This window comes from Pipistrellus kuhlii, unplaced genomic scaffold (genome assembly GCF_014108245.1).
Source record: "Pipistrellus kuhlii isolate mPipKuh1 unplaced genomic scaffold, mPipKuh1.p scaffold_m20_p_13, whole genome shotgun sequence".
NCBI classification, from domain to species: Eukaryota; Metazoa; Chordata; class Mammalia; order Chiroptera; family Vespertilionidae; genus Pipistrellus; species Pipistrellus kuhlii.
The window spans coordinates 43,423,552-43,441,599 of record NW_023425438.1 but is presented as its reverse complement, the minus strand read 5'-3'; the positions used below and the strand labels follow the sequence as shown (position 1 = coordinate 43,441,599).

The window sequence follows — 18,048 nt, the reverse complement described above, 5'->3', positions numbered from 1 at the left end:
AACTGACAAGACATCTATTTTTCTTAAAAGTCAGGTGTTGTGTGTTTTTTGTTTGTTTGTTCGTTTGTTTTTTGTTTTTTTTTGTTTTTTTTCCCCTGGATTTGACCCTTAAGAAAATCTGTCTCTCGCCAAAACTGGTTTGGCTCAATGGATAGATCGTCAGCCTGTGGACTGAAAGGTCCTGGGTTCGATTCCAGTCAAGGGCATGTACCTTGGTTGCGGGCACATCCCCAGTAGGGGGTGTGCAAGAGGCAGCTGGTCGATGATTCTCTGTCATTGATGTTTCTAACTCTCTATCCCTCTCTCTTCCTCTCTGTAAAAATCAACAAAATATATTTTTTAAAAATAAGATAAAAGTGATAAGACAAAAAAACAAAGGTTTCTAGAACAACCCATCTTGACCTAAGATATTAGTTTATTAATTATTCTAACACTTTAATAGGGTCTGAAAAATCAAATACCACCAAAATAACACTGAGATAGAAAGTCTCAAACTACTTCAAATATAGAGCTGATTCTACTTCCCACTAATTAAGACAAAACAGCACTAGCTTTATGATTCGCACATTATATATTAATAGAGTTTCTGATATAAATAGAAGCTTCTTCCTACCTTCTGAATTATATCCAAAAAGATTAGATACCACTTTACTGTTATTTATCAAAAATCCTGAAATGCTTTTAATAGCTTATGTCCTGAAAGGGAGATTAAAGTTAGAAATAAACTTTTAAATCCTTGCTATACTTTTGTATGCAGAGTGCACACTGGGCCACAGAAAGATGACATTCGAGGAGCAATGAAATCAGAGTTAAGTATGCATATAAAAAATCAAGGTCGTCTCATTCTAGTGTTGAGATCCTAAATCAGAGGTGAAAGAGATGTGGACTAAATCCTCCTGAGAGACTTCAGGGGTGAAGTTTCAGAGCACAGGGTGAGTCAGTGAAACGAATAGAAAAGTTTTGCTAAAGATGCAAATAGGACTGCTGACATCTATAAGAGCAAAAACCAAGGTGACCTAGAGGATGTGGAAATAAACGCCAACCAACTCCACTGCCTCAAGTAACGACCTGAAAGGTCCACACACAGCTTTACACATTAGTGATCCCCTTTAATAGAAAAGAGACTATAAAATATCTTAATCAGATACAAACATCCAATACAAAACCTCTTAATCAGATATAAACATCTGACAACTGCTTATAATCCTAGCTGTCTGTCTTCCCATCTATTCCTACATATATTCAAGTGCCCCAATTAGACTGAATTGTTCCTCTTCTAATATGATATGGAGACATACCATGCTATACCTGATCATGTCCATGATCAATTTATTCTTTCATACTGAGATGCACTCCTTTCTCTTTGGCATAGGTACATTCTTCCTCATTTTTCAATATCCAGTTCAGAACTGATTGCCATTGTGTAGTCTTCCTTAATCCACAAACATCTCAAAGTTATCAGTTCTTTACAATTACAACTCTATAGCATCCCATATATGCATTTCTCAGTACTTAGAACACTATAGTAGGGTTGTTTGACATTTCTTTATGTCTACTGTTTCATATAGGAGTCTCTTTTAGGCAGATATTAAGTCTCTTTCATTCTTTACCATTCTTCTAGCACCCCTAATCTCTGCAACTGAAAGAAGATTGAGAACTTAAAAAAAGGAGGGGGGTGGTTATAAGGAAGAACTCATTTGTCATCAAGTATTTCAGAGACAATATGAGCTGTATTGCATTTTACATAGTAAGTCTATCTCTTTCTGCCCATCATTTCATATTAGCTCAGTAATCATATTAAAGAGTTTCATGAGTCATCAACCAAGTTATTAGTGAGCATTGTAGGTTTTGTCTCTAGGGGCCTCTCAAAAAGCTGAGCTCAGGATCCTTTCAGAACTGCTTGAGTAGGAGCTTCACCACTAAGCATGGAGAAACACTCATTATTGTATCCTTGACCAGTTCGCCAAGGCCAAACTAGCATATCTTCATGCATAGAAAGCACCCGATTGCGGTGGTGCAGTCAATCCATATGTTCTCTTAAGTGCGTTCCTTATAAAACTTTATTACTACAGATACAGAGAAAACAGACAAAGTCCCTGTTCTAAAGAAAGAATTAAAAAATGTTCATAGGAAACAGAAAAATAAGAATGAGAGCATTTGAAAAAAAAAATACACACACACAAAAAGCTAGAGAGTAAATTATCAGGGCTAGGAGTTGTGGTCAATTCCAATGCAGGAACGAGTATATCATACTCTTCCCCTACTCATCACAAATAATTTTTATGCCCCTATTTTTTTAAAATATATTTTATTGATTTTTTTACAGGGAGGAAGGGAATAGGGATAGAGAGATAGAACATTGATGGGAGAGAAACATCCATCAGCTGCCTCCTGTACACCCCCTACTGGAGATGTGCCCACAACCAAGGCACATCCCTTTGACCAGAATCGAACCTGGGACCTTTCAGTCCACAGGCTGAGGCTCTATCTACTGAGCCAAATCAGTTTTGGCTATGCCCCTATTTTAATGGTTAGAATCAGGTAAAGAATTGGGTATCATCACAGTAACTGGAGCCAAAATTAATTTGGAGAGACACTGTGAGGGCAATTCCAATATGCCCTTAGAGCAGGGAAGTACTGTTATTTCTATAGGTAACTCAATATTTCCCTGAATTGGTTGTCAGACACTGCTAAGTCCTTTTATTCAAATGCCCAAATGAGATGCTAGGTAAGTAGAATCTAAACCACGTGGTTCCTGCATTTGCCCAAAGCAAAGTCTATCTAGCATTTGCAAGTTTTGGGTGTATCTTGATATTCATCTTATCCAGGAAGCATCAACACTTAGTGAACAGCCTGTGTGAGCCTAAAACTCCAAGTCATCTTCCCTGTACAAGCAGGAACTAATGCAAACTGAAGTAGTGACATTCTCACTGCTTTGCTTCCACTCGAAAATAATGGAACAAAAATCACAGAAGCCAGACTTGGCTTTATTGTTGGTTCTGGAGTGTTAGTAAACAATTTCATGATTATGTTAGTAGGGAATGTTCTAGGATTTCCTTCAGGCTCAAACAGGGATATTTAAAAAACCTGAGTTCCGAATCTTTTTAGGGCTACTTGGGTTTCTAACTATAGGACAAGAAATAATTGAGTAGATCTATAAGTCTACTTTGTTGATAGTGGCTATTTCATTTTTATATATCATATATAGATTCATGCACGTCTACTAGATGTCAACCATGCCCCACCAGGTACAAAAGTAGCCAGAATCTGCCCTGACCAGTTTGGCTCAGTGGATAGAGCTTTGGCCTGTGGACTAAAAGGTCCCAGGTTCGATTCTGGTTAAGGGCATGTACCTTGGTTGCAGGCACATCCCCAGTAGGAGGCGTTCAGGAGGCAGCTGATAGATGTTTCTCTCTCATCCATGTTTCTAACTCTATCCCTTTCCCTTCTTCTAGGTAAAAAAAAAAAATCAAATACATATGTATATATTTTTTTTTAAGTAGCCAAAATCTTGACTCACTTGGCTAGATTTTCCTGCATTATCTCGTTCTTTCACTTCTCACCCTGATTTTGCACATTTGCTCTAATCCTTGTCAACTTTCATCATTGCTGGCTACACAGCTTCTTCTGAGATTCTGAGATTAATGTTTGAATCTCTGAACTTAAATCGAATGAAATTTTTCTTAGTGGTATTAATTTTTTTCTTCCCTCTGATATGTACTAGTGATTTCAATTTTTCTCCTTTTTTCTTCCCTTTGAATTATGTACCAGCTTTATTATGTTTCTCTGCACAATTCCCCAAATCTCTCTTTCTCTACTCCAATCCTCCCAACCCCCTTCAATCACCTTGGGACAATTCTAGTTTTTCCTCCCCCATTACCTAGCTCTGCTATTTTCCTATATTCTTTTGAGAGATTGAGACAGTGGCACTCAGCTAAGCTGTGTCCAGCTTTCTAGTCCATAAAAATTATGACACAATGTTTATATTAATCTATTAATAGGATTATTTTTCACACAATAGTGGATAACTATAGAGTTGCTATGCCATTAAGTAGAAATAATCCAAAAACTAGCAGGACATTAAAATGTCTGCTCAATTGCAGGAAGTATCATTATTCTAGGTTTCTCATCTTTGTATTAGGTTAAGACAGAAGTATAACTGAATCTCAATATTTCATTGTGTACAAGTTAACCAATTTGAACTTGTTACTCAGTTATAAAACAGAGATAATAACAGAGGTCCTTTGGGTTTTATATCAAGTTTAGAAATAATCCATTTGATAATTTTTAATGGAATGTTATATATAAGCATAGCAGTACTTTAGGCACTGGGAATGAAGTGACAAAACAAAAGGATCTTTCCTACAAGGCACAAAAGAATGGAATGTATGCATAATGCTTATCATTATGTCTGGCACATGACGATTCCCAGTAAAGAGTTCTTGTAACTATTTTCACACCATGACCCTTTATGTCTACCAAGCCATGCACCCTTTCCATTGCTACAACAGGCAAAACCTTACAGTCTGTTTTGGAGGTTCAACCATGTGATTCACCCCCAAAAAGTACACCTTGTTGAAATAAATTAAACTTAGCATACCAACTAGTGCTGGAATTTCTGAAAATTGAGAAGTTGGGAGAACTTATATTAAAAACAAAGTATCCCTGCTTTTATACCCTTCTCTCTCCTTGACCAGATCACATCAGCCTTCTGATGACTTTGCATGTTTAATAATAACTCTCCTATAATATCTGTTATTAGGACAAGGTTTTATAAGCTCATCCCTAGAATTTTTCTTTTTATCTTGATTGCCAGCAAGGTCTGTGTTAAACATTGTATTACATTATGACCTCCAAATCCATGAGGTCATTTTAAAGATAATCTCTAAAATTTAAGAGACTTTGCAAAGTAATAATAATAAAACCTAGTTTCCCTAGCTCAAATAAAATACTTTTTTTTCAAAACACCTCTCAGCTCAATCTAATATTGTAAAACTCCTTCCCTTCTATTTCAAACTTCTACTTTATTATATATGAATTGATTTATTGGATTTGAATCTTGAGTATTCCCAAATGCTTTCTGAAATTTGGTAGAGACAGTTCACAAATACTACTTAAATACCCCCTCTAAATTAAAACTGCAAGATCCCAGTGGTCGGCAAGCTATTAAGTCAACAGAGCCAAATATCAATAGTACAACGATTGAAAATTCTTTTGAGAGTCATTTTTTTTAAACAAACTTCTTCTAACACCACTTTTTCAAAATAGACTTGCCCAAGCCATGGTATTTTGTGGAAGAGCCACACTCAAAGAGATGCATGTGGCTCTCGAGCCATGGTTTCCCGACCACTGGTCTAGAGTAGACCACTGACATACTAGGTTTTATGGTGCTTTCTCTTAATAACTCTTAACCAAGTTAGAAGATGTTGAGCACCAGAGGCCAGGAGCAAAGACAAAAGAAGCCCAGCTTACCCTGTTCCTTATTCCCAGGTGACTATTTGTCTCCTCTTCCTACCTTTCCAGACAAGCGTCAGCAACATTCTGACTAGTTCTAATTCTTTCATCTGTGTGTATTCTTGGACTCTATTTCATCAGAGTCAGTCATCTGTTTCCTCTGTGGGAGTTCCTAAAGGCTTCCATTTTCATAAGTTCATGTTTGCAAAATTACAATGTACATTTCAAACATCAAAATCCAGAAGGCCATACATAACCCATGAGCTGAATTGCTTGATGAAAGATGAAAAAGCACTGCCTAGAAAAAGGGGAAAAAAACTCCTCTAAATTCCATTCACGATGACTGCCCTGAGAGGAACAGGGGACATCCATCTGCGCTTGTCTAGACACAAATCCCTTTCCCAAAGAAAAGAAAATGCTTGCTTGGAAAGTTTGCTTAGGTTTTAAAAAAAAGCATTTCAAAAATAACCACAAAAGGATTATTAAGTTATGAAGAAAGGATGCCACCTTTAATTCTGAAACTTAAGGGAGGAATAAAGAACTGAACATGCCTTATTTAATTTACAGTGTTTCTGGAAACCAAGCTTGATAAATAGAGTTAAATCTGGCATCACTGAGGTTTAAAGGACTATGATGTAATAAAATAATTGATAAAATGGATTGTACATAATTTTAAAGTTTCTGATTTTGATCATTTAACTTGTAGTTTTTAAAAAAGATACAATCATCCCAATAAGGTATCATCACTCTGTTGGATATGTTTTTAATTTATATTAATAAACACTTTTAAGCTTCAACTCTAATCAGAGATACAAAAAATGAAAAGGTGGTCTTAAATGTCAGGGGGTTAAAATTTAGTTAGGAAGCAATTCATATATAACACACATATCCTAGACACAAAGGTAGACAGAACACAGATACTTACATAAAGACAAACAAAAGGCCAAAGAGCTTGCAACACAGGTATATATCCAATAGTTGGTGGGTAATGGGTATATAGTTGGGTAATGGGAGACACGGATAATAAGAGCAAAGGGGGCCCAGAGGAATAGGGTTGGTCGTTATGGTTAGAGAGAAAACTTCACAGACAAGGACAAAACCAGTCATTGCTAAAGAACAAGTAAAATACAGGGACAAAAGCCAGGAGGGGAGGCTATTTTGGGATTATTTTGACCAGAATAAACAGAGGTTCTCTGGTTCTTAAGTCCATCTGTTACTCCAGGTCCTCCAGCTACAAGCAAAGCTTCTTCCCCTAATCAAACTATTTCTGGAATACACCAGTGATGTGCCACATGCTCCCTAATAAGTGACTGTCAGCATATCCTCCCCTTCTTTGATCCAAGCACCTGCCACTGATCTGGCAGATATTCTAGTCAAGGGAACTTACTCCTGCCTCTTTTGTACACAATTAATACATCCTAGCCACCAATGCCAGTGGACACCAGTGCAGATGACCAGTGGATATTGAAATACATAGGTCCTTCCTCCGTGCACTGCCACTACCATGAATGCTAGTTCGCAGTCCCCAGAATTCTGAACCCCTGATGTGACTCATGCAGAACTAGAGATTCATGGTCTTCCTTTTAGTTTTACTTTGACAACCAGGCACTAAGAAAGTGATGTTTCTGCCACTGTGTTGTTCTAAACTACAGATATATAAACATAGAACTGTGAGCCTTCCTATGCCCACCCAATCCCACCTCCACTTCCATATGAGGTTTATTATCAGGCTAAAATTGTGTCTTACTTTCTCTTATTAAGTTGTATGTTCTCAAGTGGTTCTTCAACCCCTCAATGTTGAGAGAGCTGGACATGTCTTTATTCTAGCAGAACATACTATTTACAAATAAGCAAAGTAGAGAAAATATTCTCATGTTTCTTCATGGCCAGGGCTTTCTGACTGGTAATCTGGCTCAAAAGATGACTCAATAATAAGTCCTATGACAGTAAAATAAAACTGCAAATCTCCAGGTTATCTCCTGCACAGAAATGTGTTCACATGTCAAAAGGGGATAAAACCTGAAGTCATTCATTTATATTCCAAAGGGTTGTATAAATATGGGGACATTTCCTGGAGGGGGTTTATTATGCTAAAGAGTAAAGGTGCCTGACTGGTATTGCTAAGTGGTTGAGCATTGACTTATGAACCAGGTGAACCAGGAGGTCACGGGCTCAATTCCTGGTCAGGGCACATGCGTGGGTTTCAGACTGGATCCCCAGTAGGGAACATGCAGTCGATCAATGATTCTCTCTCATTGATGTTTCTATCTCTCTACCTCCTCTTCTCCAAAATCAGTAAAAATGTATATTTTTAAAAAGCAGTTTTCTCTTCTCCTCTTAGGAGGGGAGAGAGACAGTTGAGCACCAATTCCTACCTAAGCTGTCATATTCATAACTCTGTGGCTCCTCTCCTGTAATATAGACCTCCCTAGTATGTGCAAAATTCATCTGCCATCATCATAAGCCTTGCAAAGCAGAATTGAATCATGTGACACTGGCAAGATCACTGTTGTCAAAATCTTTTTCTCTGAGCCAGGAATCTTTCATTTGTTTTAAGGATAAATATAGATATTTAAAACATCAGCCAAATTCCTACAATACCTGGAGTATGTAGATTTCAGTCCTACAGAATGGGCTTTAGGACAAACTACACATTTGCCTATTTAAGGGAAACGCAATTTCCTTTTCATTCCTCCTCAGTCATACATGTCTGATCAGGAATATCACAACCACCACCAAGTAAAACATTTCCTCCATATCATAATCCTTTTGATCTTTCAGAGAAAAATACTTTACACCTATAATAAGAGTCATATTAAAATACATATATTAGGATGTCTAGGCTGAATAACCTCAGTCATTAGAGAATCTGTTGAAATTTTTGATTAGGGAAGTAAAGAATTAAGATCAGTTATGGAGCACTGAACTTTGACTGTAATAGGCTTATCTATAATATAGGATGTCTTTTGTCTTCCCAAAAAGCTGTCTCTACCCTCTTCTTCTGATATTGATCTTCCTTCAGTCTTCACCCTACACATTCAGTCACATTTATAACAGTTCACCTAAACCTGTCCAATCATAAAACTTAATCTCCCTAGCAACAGAAATCAGTCCAAGTGGAATAAGCATATTCCAAGTGACTAAGCAGATTGCTTCCCTTTATATGTAGAAAGGAAGGGGATGGGGGAATGTCTTCATATTTATCCTGAAATCTTGAGTTATAAACCTAAGGATGGTAGAGGACATACTCTCTACTGAAATAAAAAATATAATATCCTATTTTTGAATTCAATACATACATATAAAATGCTAATTATATGATAACACTGTTCTAGGCCCTAGGCACTTACAGAACCACCTGCCTTTAGGAACTGAATCTAGTTGGGGACCATGTAACTGAAGAGAACATATAAATGTCTAAAGACTGATAAAATGGTCCCTGCTGTCTTCATCTGAGACTTGAGCCAGATTTTAAAGGATAAGTTTGAGACACGGTTGTAGAGATAGAGAAAACAGAACATTACAGGAAGGAGAGTAGAAACAGAATGGATATATTTTGCTTGAAGAATAATGAACACAGCTGTTTAAATGGATCAGATGATTTTTTTACAGAGGATTCATGGGCAACAATTATCCATCTTAAGTGCAGTCACCAAGAAGCCAATAAACAGTGCCTTTTTTTCTGTCTTCCTGTACAATCTTTCACATATATTCAATAACATTGACCATTCTTGGATGAAAAAACACCAGGCAATACATGAGAAGCTAAGGTCCAGAGCATTAACTAATTTGTGTAAGGTCACAGTTAGTCGGGAGAACTCAAGGAATTGAGTTCTGAGTCCTAACCTGAATTTGTTCTACTACATTATATTGAAATGTAAATGTACCCCTCATTATTATTCCCAGTTTGGGAACTTTTTATTTGCTGATTATTTTAAATATAAAAATAGTGGAAGACATCTCTTATTTATATGAAAACTTCTCAGAAGCATAAAAGTAAAAATTATGTAATCTCTACTAAGTGAAAACAGTGAATCTAGAAAGGCTACATACTGTATGATTCCAACTATATGACATTCAAATAAATGGCAAAACTATGGAGACAGTAGAAAGATCTGTGGTTGCCAGGCAGTTGGGAGGGGGAGGAGGATGATTAGATGGAGTACAAAGTATTTTTATGACAGTGAAAAATACATTCTATGATAACAAAGATGGACACATGTTATTACACAGAAGTCAAATCCATAGAATATACAAAACGTTAACTCTACCTATGGACTTCAGATGATTATGATGTATCAATGTAGGTCACTAACTGTGACAATTTACCAACCTTATAGGGGTTATCAATTATAGGGGACACTATGCATATGTGCAATCCAGGGGTATATGGGACATATCTCTATCTTCCTTTGAGTTTTTCTGTGAGCATTAAACTGTTCTAAAGTAATAAAGTCTTAAAAAAAAAAAAACAGAAAAAATTATGCCATCTGTTTGGCCCACGTGTTCTCCAAAATAATGGAATTTTAATTTCCACATTTCAAGTGCTTAATATCAGAATCCTATTAAAAATATAGTATTTTTTTTCTTCTCTTTTTTGGTCCCTTTTGAAGAAGAAACTGCCTGATCACATAAACATTGCCCACAAACTTGCATCAACTATCAAACTTAAAAGTGACATTTCAAGGTAATCTGTTCAGTGAAGAGTGGGCTACTCTCTATATATCTAAATATGATATCACCGATTATATTTTGCCCCCTCTCCAACCTTAGGCAGCAACCTGACTGTAAATGAGATCTGTGAAGATGGGTCTGATTAAGTATTCACTTATTACCAAGCTGTTGACAATTGATTATAATTCAGGTTTTATTGAATAGCACATCAAATATGTAAGCAGGTAATGGGGCTGATGAAAACACAATAAACTTGACTTCCATCAGCCTAATTTAGTTTCATAAAAAAAACTAATAGGTAATTTTTATATAATATTGCCCTAGAATTTTAGCATCCTCATAATCCACAAAATCATTCCTCAAATTTAACTCAGCATTCATATGAACACAAAAAGCACTCTTGAGCAAAACATGGTCTTTACTGAGGAAGTAATATAATGCATGGAAAATAACCCACAGACTGTTTTGTCACTCTTTAGATCTGTTTCTAGCCAGTCAAGCAAGGCAGTCAGGTGGCAAACTGTGAGTTTCTCTAAGAGAGCCACCCCTGCATCATCTACAAGTCTAAATGGGGGCTGGCCTGTGTTTACAAACTCCTTTAGCAGCACAGTATGGTCTAGACAAGAGTTTTTGAACATTCTGCCTCTTTTTAGATTTTTTTTTTTTGGTAATATACTCTTATATTCCCTTCACCATGCCCTATGGCCACAACACATGGGCTCCACTCTGTTTTATTTAAACTTGCCCCTATTTGGGGATATTTCTTCCTTTAGGGCAGTTATTTCCAATGGGGTTATCCCTTCCCAAGGATCCATGGCAATATCTAGAGACACTAAGTTGTCACAATTGGGAAAGGAGAAGGGAAGAGGTCCTAGTGGATTAAGGCCAGGGTTGCCTGCCCCCAAGAAAGAATTAGTCAGGCTAAAATATCTATAGTCCAGAGGTTAAGAACTTTCTGCCTTATATATGTGTGTGTGTGTGTGTGTGTGTGTGTGTATAATCTCCTATATAATAAATATTAATATATATAATTCACATATATACATAATCTCCTATATAATAAGTATATATAATCTCCTATATGATAAATATATATAATTTCACATATATATAATATCTTATATTATATATAATATCCTATATTATATATAATCTCCTATATAATACATAATCTCCTATATAATAAATATATATAATTCACATAACTACATAATCTCCTATATAAGTATATATAATCTCCTATATTATATATATACAATCTCCTCTATAATAAATATATATAATCTCTATAATAAATATATATAATTTCACACACACACACACACACACACACACACACACACATATATATATATATATATATATATATATATATATATATAATCTCATATATATAATCTCATATATATAATCTCATATATAATAAAAACCTAATATGCTAGGTGTCCAGTCATCTGGTCATCCATTTAACCAATCGAAGCATATATGCTAATGATATGCTAAGGCTGCTCAACCAATTGCTATGACATACACTGACCATCAGTGAGTAGATGCTCCAATCTAGGGGTGTCGAACTCAATCAGAGAAGGGGCCAAAATCTAAAATCCAGCCTAAATTGCAGGCCGAATGGTTTACTGAACAGTCATAAACTGTCATTGTGATGGAAACGCAGCGGAGTGCAGTGATGACAGCGTGGTGCGGGCCACATTGCAAGGCCAGGCAGGACGGATTTGGCCCGCGGGCCTTGTATTTGACACATGTGCTCCAATCAGTAGTTAGCTTGCTCCTGGGATCCAGCTGATTGGGACTGAGATAGGTCAGACATTCCCTGGAGCCCTCCCATGGACCCTCTCTGGCTGGCCAACTTCCTGCATCCCTCCCAGCCCTGATTGTGCATCTGTGGGGTATTTCAGCCTGGCCTGTGCCCTCTCAGAATTCAGGAACCCTCAGGGGATGTTGGAGAGCCAGTTTTGCCCCGATCCCATTCAACACAGGAGCTGGCCCCGGGTGGTCAGTGCACTCACAGAGCGGGAGCACCGCTGTCAGCCAGAAGCCAGGCTCTCACCCAGAAGCCTCTCTGCCTCTGTGGTAGTGCTAAGGATGTCCTACTGAAGGCCCATCCATCCCCCAAGAGTTCCTGAATTGGTATATATATCCTGTGGTCTTCCTCAAACTTTATGTGTCTAGTACAGTGGTCAGCAAAACACTGCTTGCTAGCCACATGCAGCTCTTTGGCTCCTTGAGTGTAGCTCTTCCACAAAATACCACGTGTGGGCGCGCGTGTACAGTGCAATTGAAACTTCGTGGCCCATGCGCAGAAGTCCGTTTTCATCCTGGGAGAGTATGAAGAAGTGGCGTTAGAACACTCAAGAGGCCAAAGAGCTGCATGTGGCTCTTGAGCCGTGGCTTGCTGACCACTGGTCTAGTACATATTCCAACAATTCTAATGAGCAAACAATGAGTTAACAGCTAGTATTTTTGCTTTCATTTCTTTAACAAATTCTGCAGTTACACATAAAGAACCAATTCTGTTCCTGTTTAAGAAAAATTGGTGACAGTAGCAAAATAATTCATATACCTTGCATATTCTAGTTCTTAGCCCAATAACATCCACTTTTCCTTCACATGTATTATATTTCCTACTACATATAACTATCTTGCTCTTCTCATCTGATCAATTAAGAAATAAATGTGGACATCTGAATCAGGAAGGTGCCTTCAGTTAAGTCACCAAAGTATTCAATCACTATGGGAGGGCTAGAATGAGAATGTTAAAAGCTCTGAAAATTAACAAATAAGAGCAAAATCTTGATTAGCAACAACAACCCAGAACAAACTGCTCTGTTTCACTGATTTTCTTTTTCAGTTAAAAAAAAAAATCAACCAGAAAATTATATACATTTCAAGACACTGGTGAAAACTATGTTAAAATATCTCAATCAACTAAGCACATTGTCCTTGCTTTTATTATAAGTAAATTTTGACTCAATGGGCACTATTCTTTCTGTTCATTAAAGCATCCTAAAATAGAGTAAGAAAAAAAAAAATAACTGTCTCCTGAAAAATGCCTAAAATCTTTGTGTGCATAAAAAAAAATTGCATGTAAATTCTGGATCTTTCATCTGCTAGAATTATCATTCCCACCACTCAGGAGCAGGCATGAGCTGAGTCCTCCCTGTCTCTGACAGTCTTTTCCTAGTGTCACACACAAGGGAGCGCTGCCATGTTTCAGCAATGCCATGTGAAGTTGAGACTTTATAACAAATAGGGCAAATGGGCCAGAAACTGAGAGCCACAGGAATGTGAGAGGGGTCCTCTAACAGGTGAAAGAAAAGTCCTTAAATTGGAAAGCTATATGCCCATTTCTTAAATCTTCCAAGTGAAGAAAGAAATACTATTATGTCTTGCTGTGTTGCTCTACTGAATGCAAAGGGCAAGCCTATTTGAAAGAAAACAGTGCTGAATTTCAGCTAGTTAAGATGCAAGTATATTCTATCCTTATTGTTATCATTATTATTTCTAAGTCTAAATCTCTGAGGATTCTCAAGAGCAACAATCTCTGGGATATGCTCTTTTTTGTGTGACATTACACTATATCGATTCTGCTCATGTTTCTAAGAGTTCATCTCTTTTTTCTTGGTATTCCAGAATAATAAATATCTACAGAAAACTTTGTAAATAATGTTTGCCCTGTAGAAAAAAAGCATATTTGTAACACACAGAACTTGGAACAATGCTATAGCTGACCTTTTAGAAACACATCTATTTTCAAAAAACCCCATGGTTCCAAAGTCCATGTACAGACTATAGAAGCCCCTTCTTCACCTTGGGGTTTGAGAGGTCATTCCATACAGGCATGGGACCCAAGCCATTACCTAATCATAACCCCACATGATACAGATTTATGTTCTCTTTGTGTTCTCTCCTTTCTTGAATTTCTCATTCCCCCCATACATACAAATTCATAAGGTATGAAGAACTTTAGAAATGGACTAAAGCCAAGAGTCACTAGATAAGGGAATCAACTACTAAAAATAGGCCAGTTTTTGACACAACTATTCAAAGTGAAGGGTTGCTCTACTAACACAGTGGAAGTAAGTTGTTGCCCATTCTAATGCACCAGAGAGTTATGACAGGCTCGTATAAGTGATTGTGTCTTACCACAGCACTGATTCCCAGGAGGAGGGCATGTAAGGCTTTCCTAGTAGGGCAGGACACTTATTGAATGCTTAACCCTTTGTCAAAAGCCACTACGTCCTTCCTTAAAGTGCTTCATTGCCAGGAACTACCTAGAGCTTTCATGATTCCTTCCCACTATGGTTGTCCATAGTCCTTCCTCAAGGTCCTACCTTCTCAAGAAACAGACTAATAAATAGTTTTCAACTTTGAGAGTCCAAGTTCCAATCATATTGCCACTACCTTATAGCCTTGTAAAACTTTTTCTTCTCTTAACTGATTCAAACTTCCACATTTGCACATGTAATTGGAAATAAGTTTTTATTATCTGCCTACTGCATTTGTAATTGGAAATAAATTTTTATTATCTGCCTACTTCATAAGATCCTTGCAAGAATCAAATGAGATTATATATGAAAAGTACAAAGTCACATATGCATGCAAAGCAAAAAGAAATCATTATTCTGCTAGAGTTATACAAATTTCAACTCAAGAAACAAAGACAGCAAGCACCCCTTCCATGATCATGCATAATATAGATGCATAAAGGCCTAAAGAACACAATGAAACAGATTTATTCAAATATGGACATTAATCACTCATTGACATTTTGGTCGAATCTATTTTCCATGTTTACCTGTCTCAGAGAGCAATTTTGTAGCTTCCAGCACCTTCTCAGTGTAAACACCAGCTTCATAGTTCTCCATTTCAGCATTGATGATGTGTATGACCCGAGCTGCCCGGCCCCTGATGGCCCCCGCAGTCCGGTCCAGAGTGTCCACATCCCCCTCTTGGAGGGCTATCACACATTTGTTCACGTCCTCCAAGATGTGATTTTCTGGGAGGGTGGGGGAGAGGGAAACATATACACGTTTATATGATCCTACATCACTCAAACCTTTAATAAGCAATCCAAGATTCATCAATTATCATGAACCATCATCTTGAATATCAATATATGCCTGATGACACAAAAATGATATTTAAAGGACAGAGTTTATCATTGCGATAGTGAGCCTCGAGCTTGAGCAGCAGCCTGGGGACTTACAGAATCATACAGACTGTTTGGAGTCATTCCCAGGGCTTTTTTATTCAGTCCATCAAGTTCTCAGGTGATGTTAATGTTTCTGGTTTAGGGACCACACTTTGAGGAGCATTACCTTAAAGAATATTCCTTTCTTTGTTTCAATGTTTGAGATCTATTGCATGGAAAGGTCTTTTGAAGTGGTTGTGCAGCTAATACAAAGTTGACTGGCCAAGCAGGAATATTTCTGGACATGACTGGCTTTGAGTTCATGTTTGTTGGATCATGTTCTTACTAAGGAGCATTTAGGGGAAACTATAGAATGAACAAGCATCACCCAGTCAGTCTTCCAATGTCATGTCATGCACAAGGTATGTGCAATGGGGGAACTGATCAGGTGAAGATGGCCACAGAGATCTTCACAATTAAAATACAATCTAGTCTTGTGGCTGATTCCCTCAGGTTAGCAACAAGATCAGTGATCACTTTGTGGCTATTGCTCCAAACAGAATCAAGCAGACAGGGTAGGCGGCTTCATGCTCCACTAGCACAGAGAAAACACACAATCTGGTCCCTTATCATTTTGCAAATGTGTAGTTTTGTATTTCCCATCCAATGTGAGGTTTGTAATCATGTCCCTTGTGTATTACTTTTTGAAATATATTTTTATTGATTTCAGAAAGGGAATGAGATAGAAACATCAATGATGAGAATCATTGATTGGATGCCTCCTGCACACTCCACACTGGAGATAGAGCCCACAACCTGGGCATGTGCCCTGATCAGGAATGGAACCTTGACCTCCTGGTTCATAGGTCGATGCTCAACCCCTGAGCCATGCTGGTCAGGCTGTATATTCTTTAGAAATAGAATACTAAGGAAATGTTCAAAATGTCTAGTATTTTTAGTTTCAGGAAAAAAAATAGCTTAAACTGAAAATACACTCCTACACACTCCTAATAGATTAAATAGAACAAATTTAATAGTCTTAAATAATCTGGTACCTTTTAAAATTTAAATAATCTGGTAAATTTTTTTAAAAAATTATAACTGCCAAACTCAATGAATAGTTAATAAAGGATTAAAATAAGTGTTTACCACAATGTTTGCCACTTTAAGAAGTTTCTAGAACTAGTTCTAATTTTAAAATTCCCAAAGAAGGAGAAATGAGAGGGCACTTGGCAAACCCCAGTCTCTACCATGGATCTCTCCTACTTTCCTCAAACCATCACTCACAGGAAATATTTGTTCTTATAGAACGTTTAACTTCAAAGTATAACTACTTTTCATTGAGGAACATTTGCTTTGACCTCATATAATATGATTTTCTCACTCAACCATTACAAATATCTGGTTTCTACTTTCTCCAGTTATTTAATTTCAAATAGAAATTGAATAGAAAAATAAATCAAGTGTTTACATTTTAATATTCAGATATCTTAAAGTCACAAGAAGTAGTACTTCTGAATGTTGATAATTTTCTAAGTAAAAGATAAAGACAACTTTGAAAATTAGACTTAGAAGTTTTCATTGTGATTACAGAGACTGCTGAAAATCACCCCTTTATAAGATATGAATTTTGAATTATATCATGGAAAGCTGCCTTAAAAAGACAACTAAGAAAAGGGTTTACTCAAATGAAATTCAGTATAGGACTTTAAATTCAAAAGTTGGCTTGTGGTAGGCCACTGGCACTGACTGGCTGGATTCCTCCAGACAATTAAAATGCTCCCTGATCCCTCAAAGTGAGCAACTGAGAGACAGCTGCCCAGTTAATTTTTTTTTTTTTAAATAACCTACCATGAAAAAAAGGTATAGCTCCTGCTTTCCTATGTATAAAGATGGAATTTTTAAAATATTTTATTGATTTTTTACAGAGAGGAAAGGAAAGGGATAGAAAGTTAGAAACATTGATGAGAGAGAGTCATCGACCAGCTGCCTCCTGCACACCCCCCACTGGGGATGTGCCCGCAACCCAGGTACATGCCCTTGACCGGAATCGAACCCGGGACCCTTTAGTCCGCAAGCTGCTGCTCTATCCATGGAGCCAAACCGGTTTCGGCTAAAGATGGAATTTTGGAGTTGAATGCAAACAAGAGTTTATTATTTATAATAAATACTCATCTCTTTGGCATTAATACATTTAAAAAAATTTTAAGCAATCCACTTATGACTCAGTATCTTAAAAGAAAATGATAGTTCCATTTCCCAAACTAGAAACATGCAACTAATTTAATTAGACAAGAAATATGCTTCTGTATATATAACTATATCTGAAGGAGGCCAGCAGAACTTGAAAATCCATGATATAAAAAAAAAAACATTTTATGCTAAGTGAAACAAGCCAGTCAGAGAAAGACAAATATCATATGATCTCACTTATATGTGGAACCTAATGAATAAAATAAACTGACAAACAAAATAGAAACAGACATATGGATATGTGAACAGACTAACATCTGTCAGAGGGAGTGGGGAGCGGGGGACTGGATGAAAGAAGGTGAAGGCATTAACCAAAGAACATATATGCATAACCAGAGTGTGCCGATGGACAGAGGGACGTCGGGGGAGAGGGCTGGGTGGAGGTGGGAAAAGGGGGTAGTAATAGTGTAAATAAAAGTTTAAAAAAAAGCACATTGCTTTTAATTAGTCAAATCATCAACTAATTTGTGCAATGATAATCAAGTTTAACCATATCACGTGAATAAAGTATTGACTCA

General features: G+C 37.1%; 1 protein-coding gene across 5 annotated transcripts in view; it reads right to left on the bottom strand.

Annotated features, from left to right (window-relative positions):
- The window catches only part of CTNNA2 (catenin alpha 2), a 1,074,738-nt gene that overhangs the window by 78,996 nt on the left and 977,694 nt on the right, over positions 1-18,048 (bottom strand). For all 5 annotated transcript variants that reach the window (XM_045580946.1, XM_036435853.2, XM_045580945.1 and 2 more), the window contains one exon: positions 14,942-15,142. In XM_045580946.1, coding sequence (XP_045436902.1) covers positions 14,942-15,142 — 201 coding nt within the window. The remainder of the gene's footprint in view (positions 1-14,941; positions 15,143-18,048) is intronic.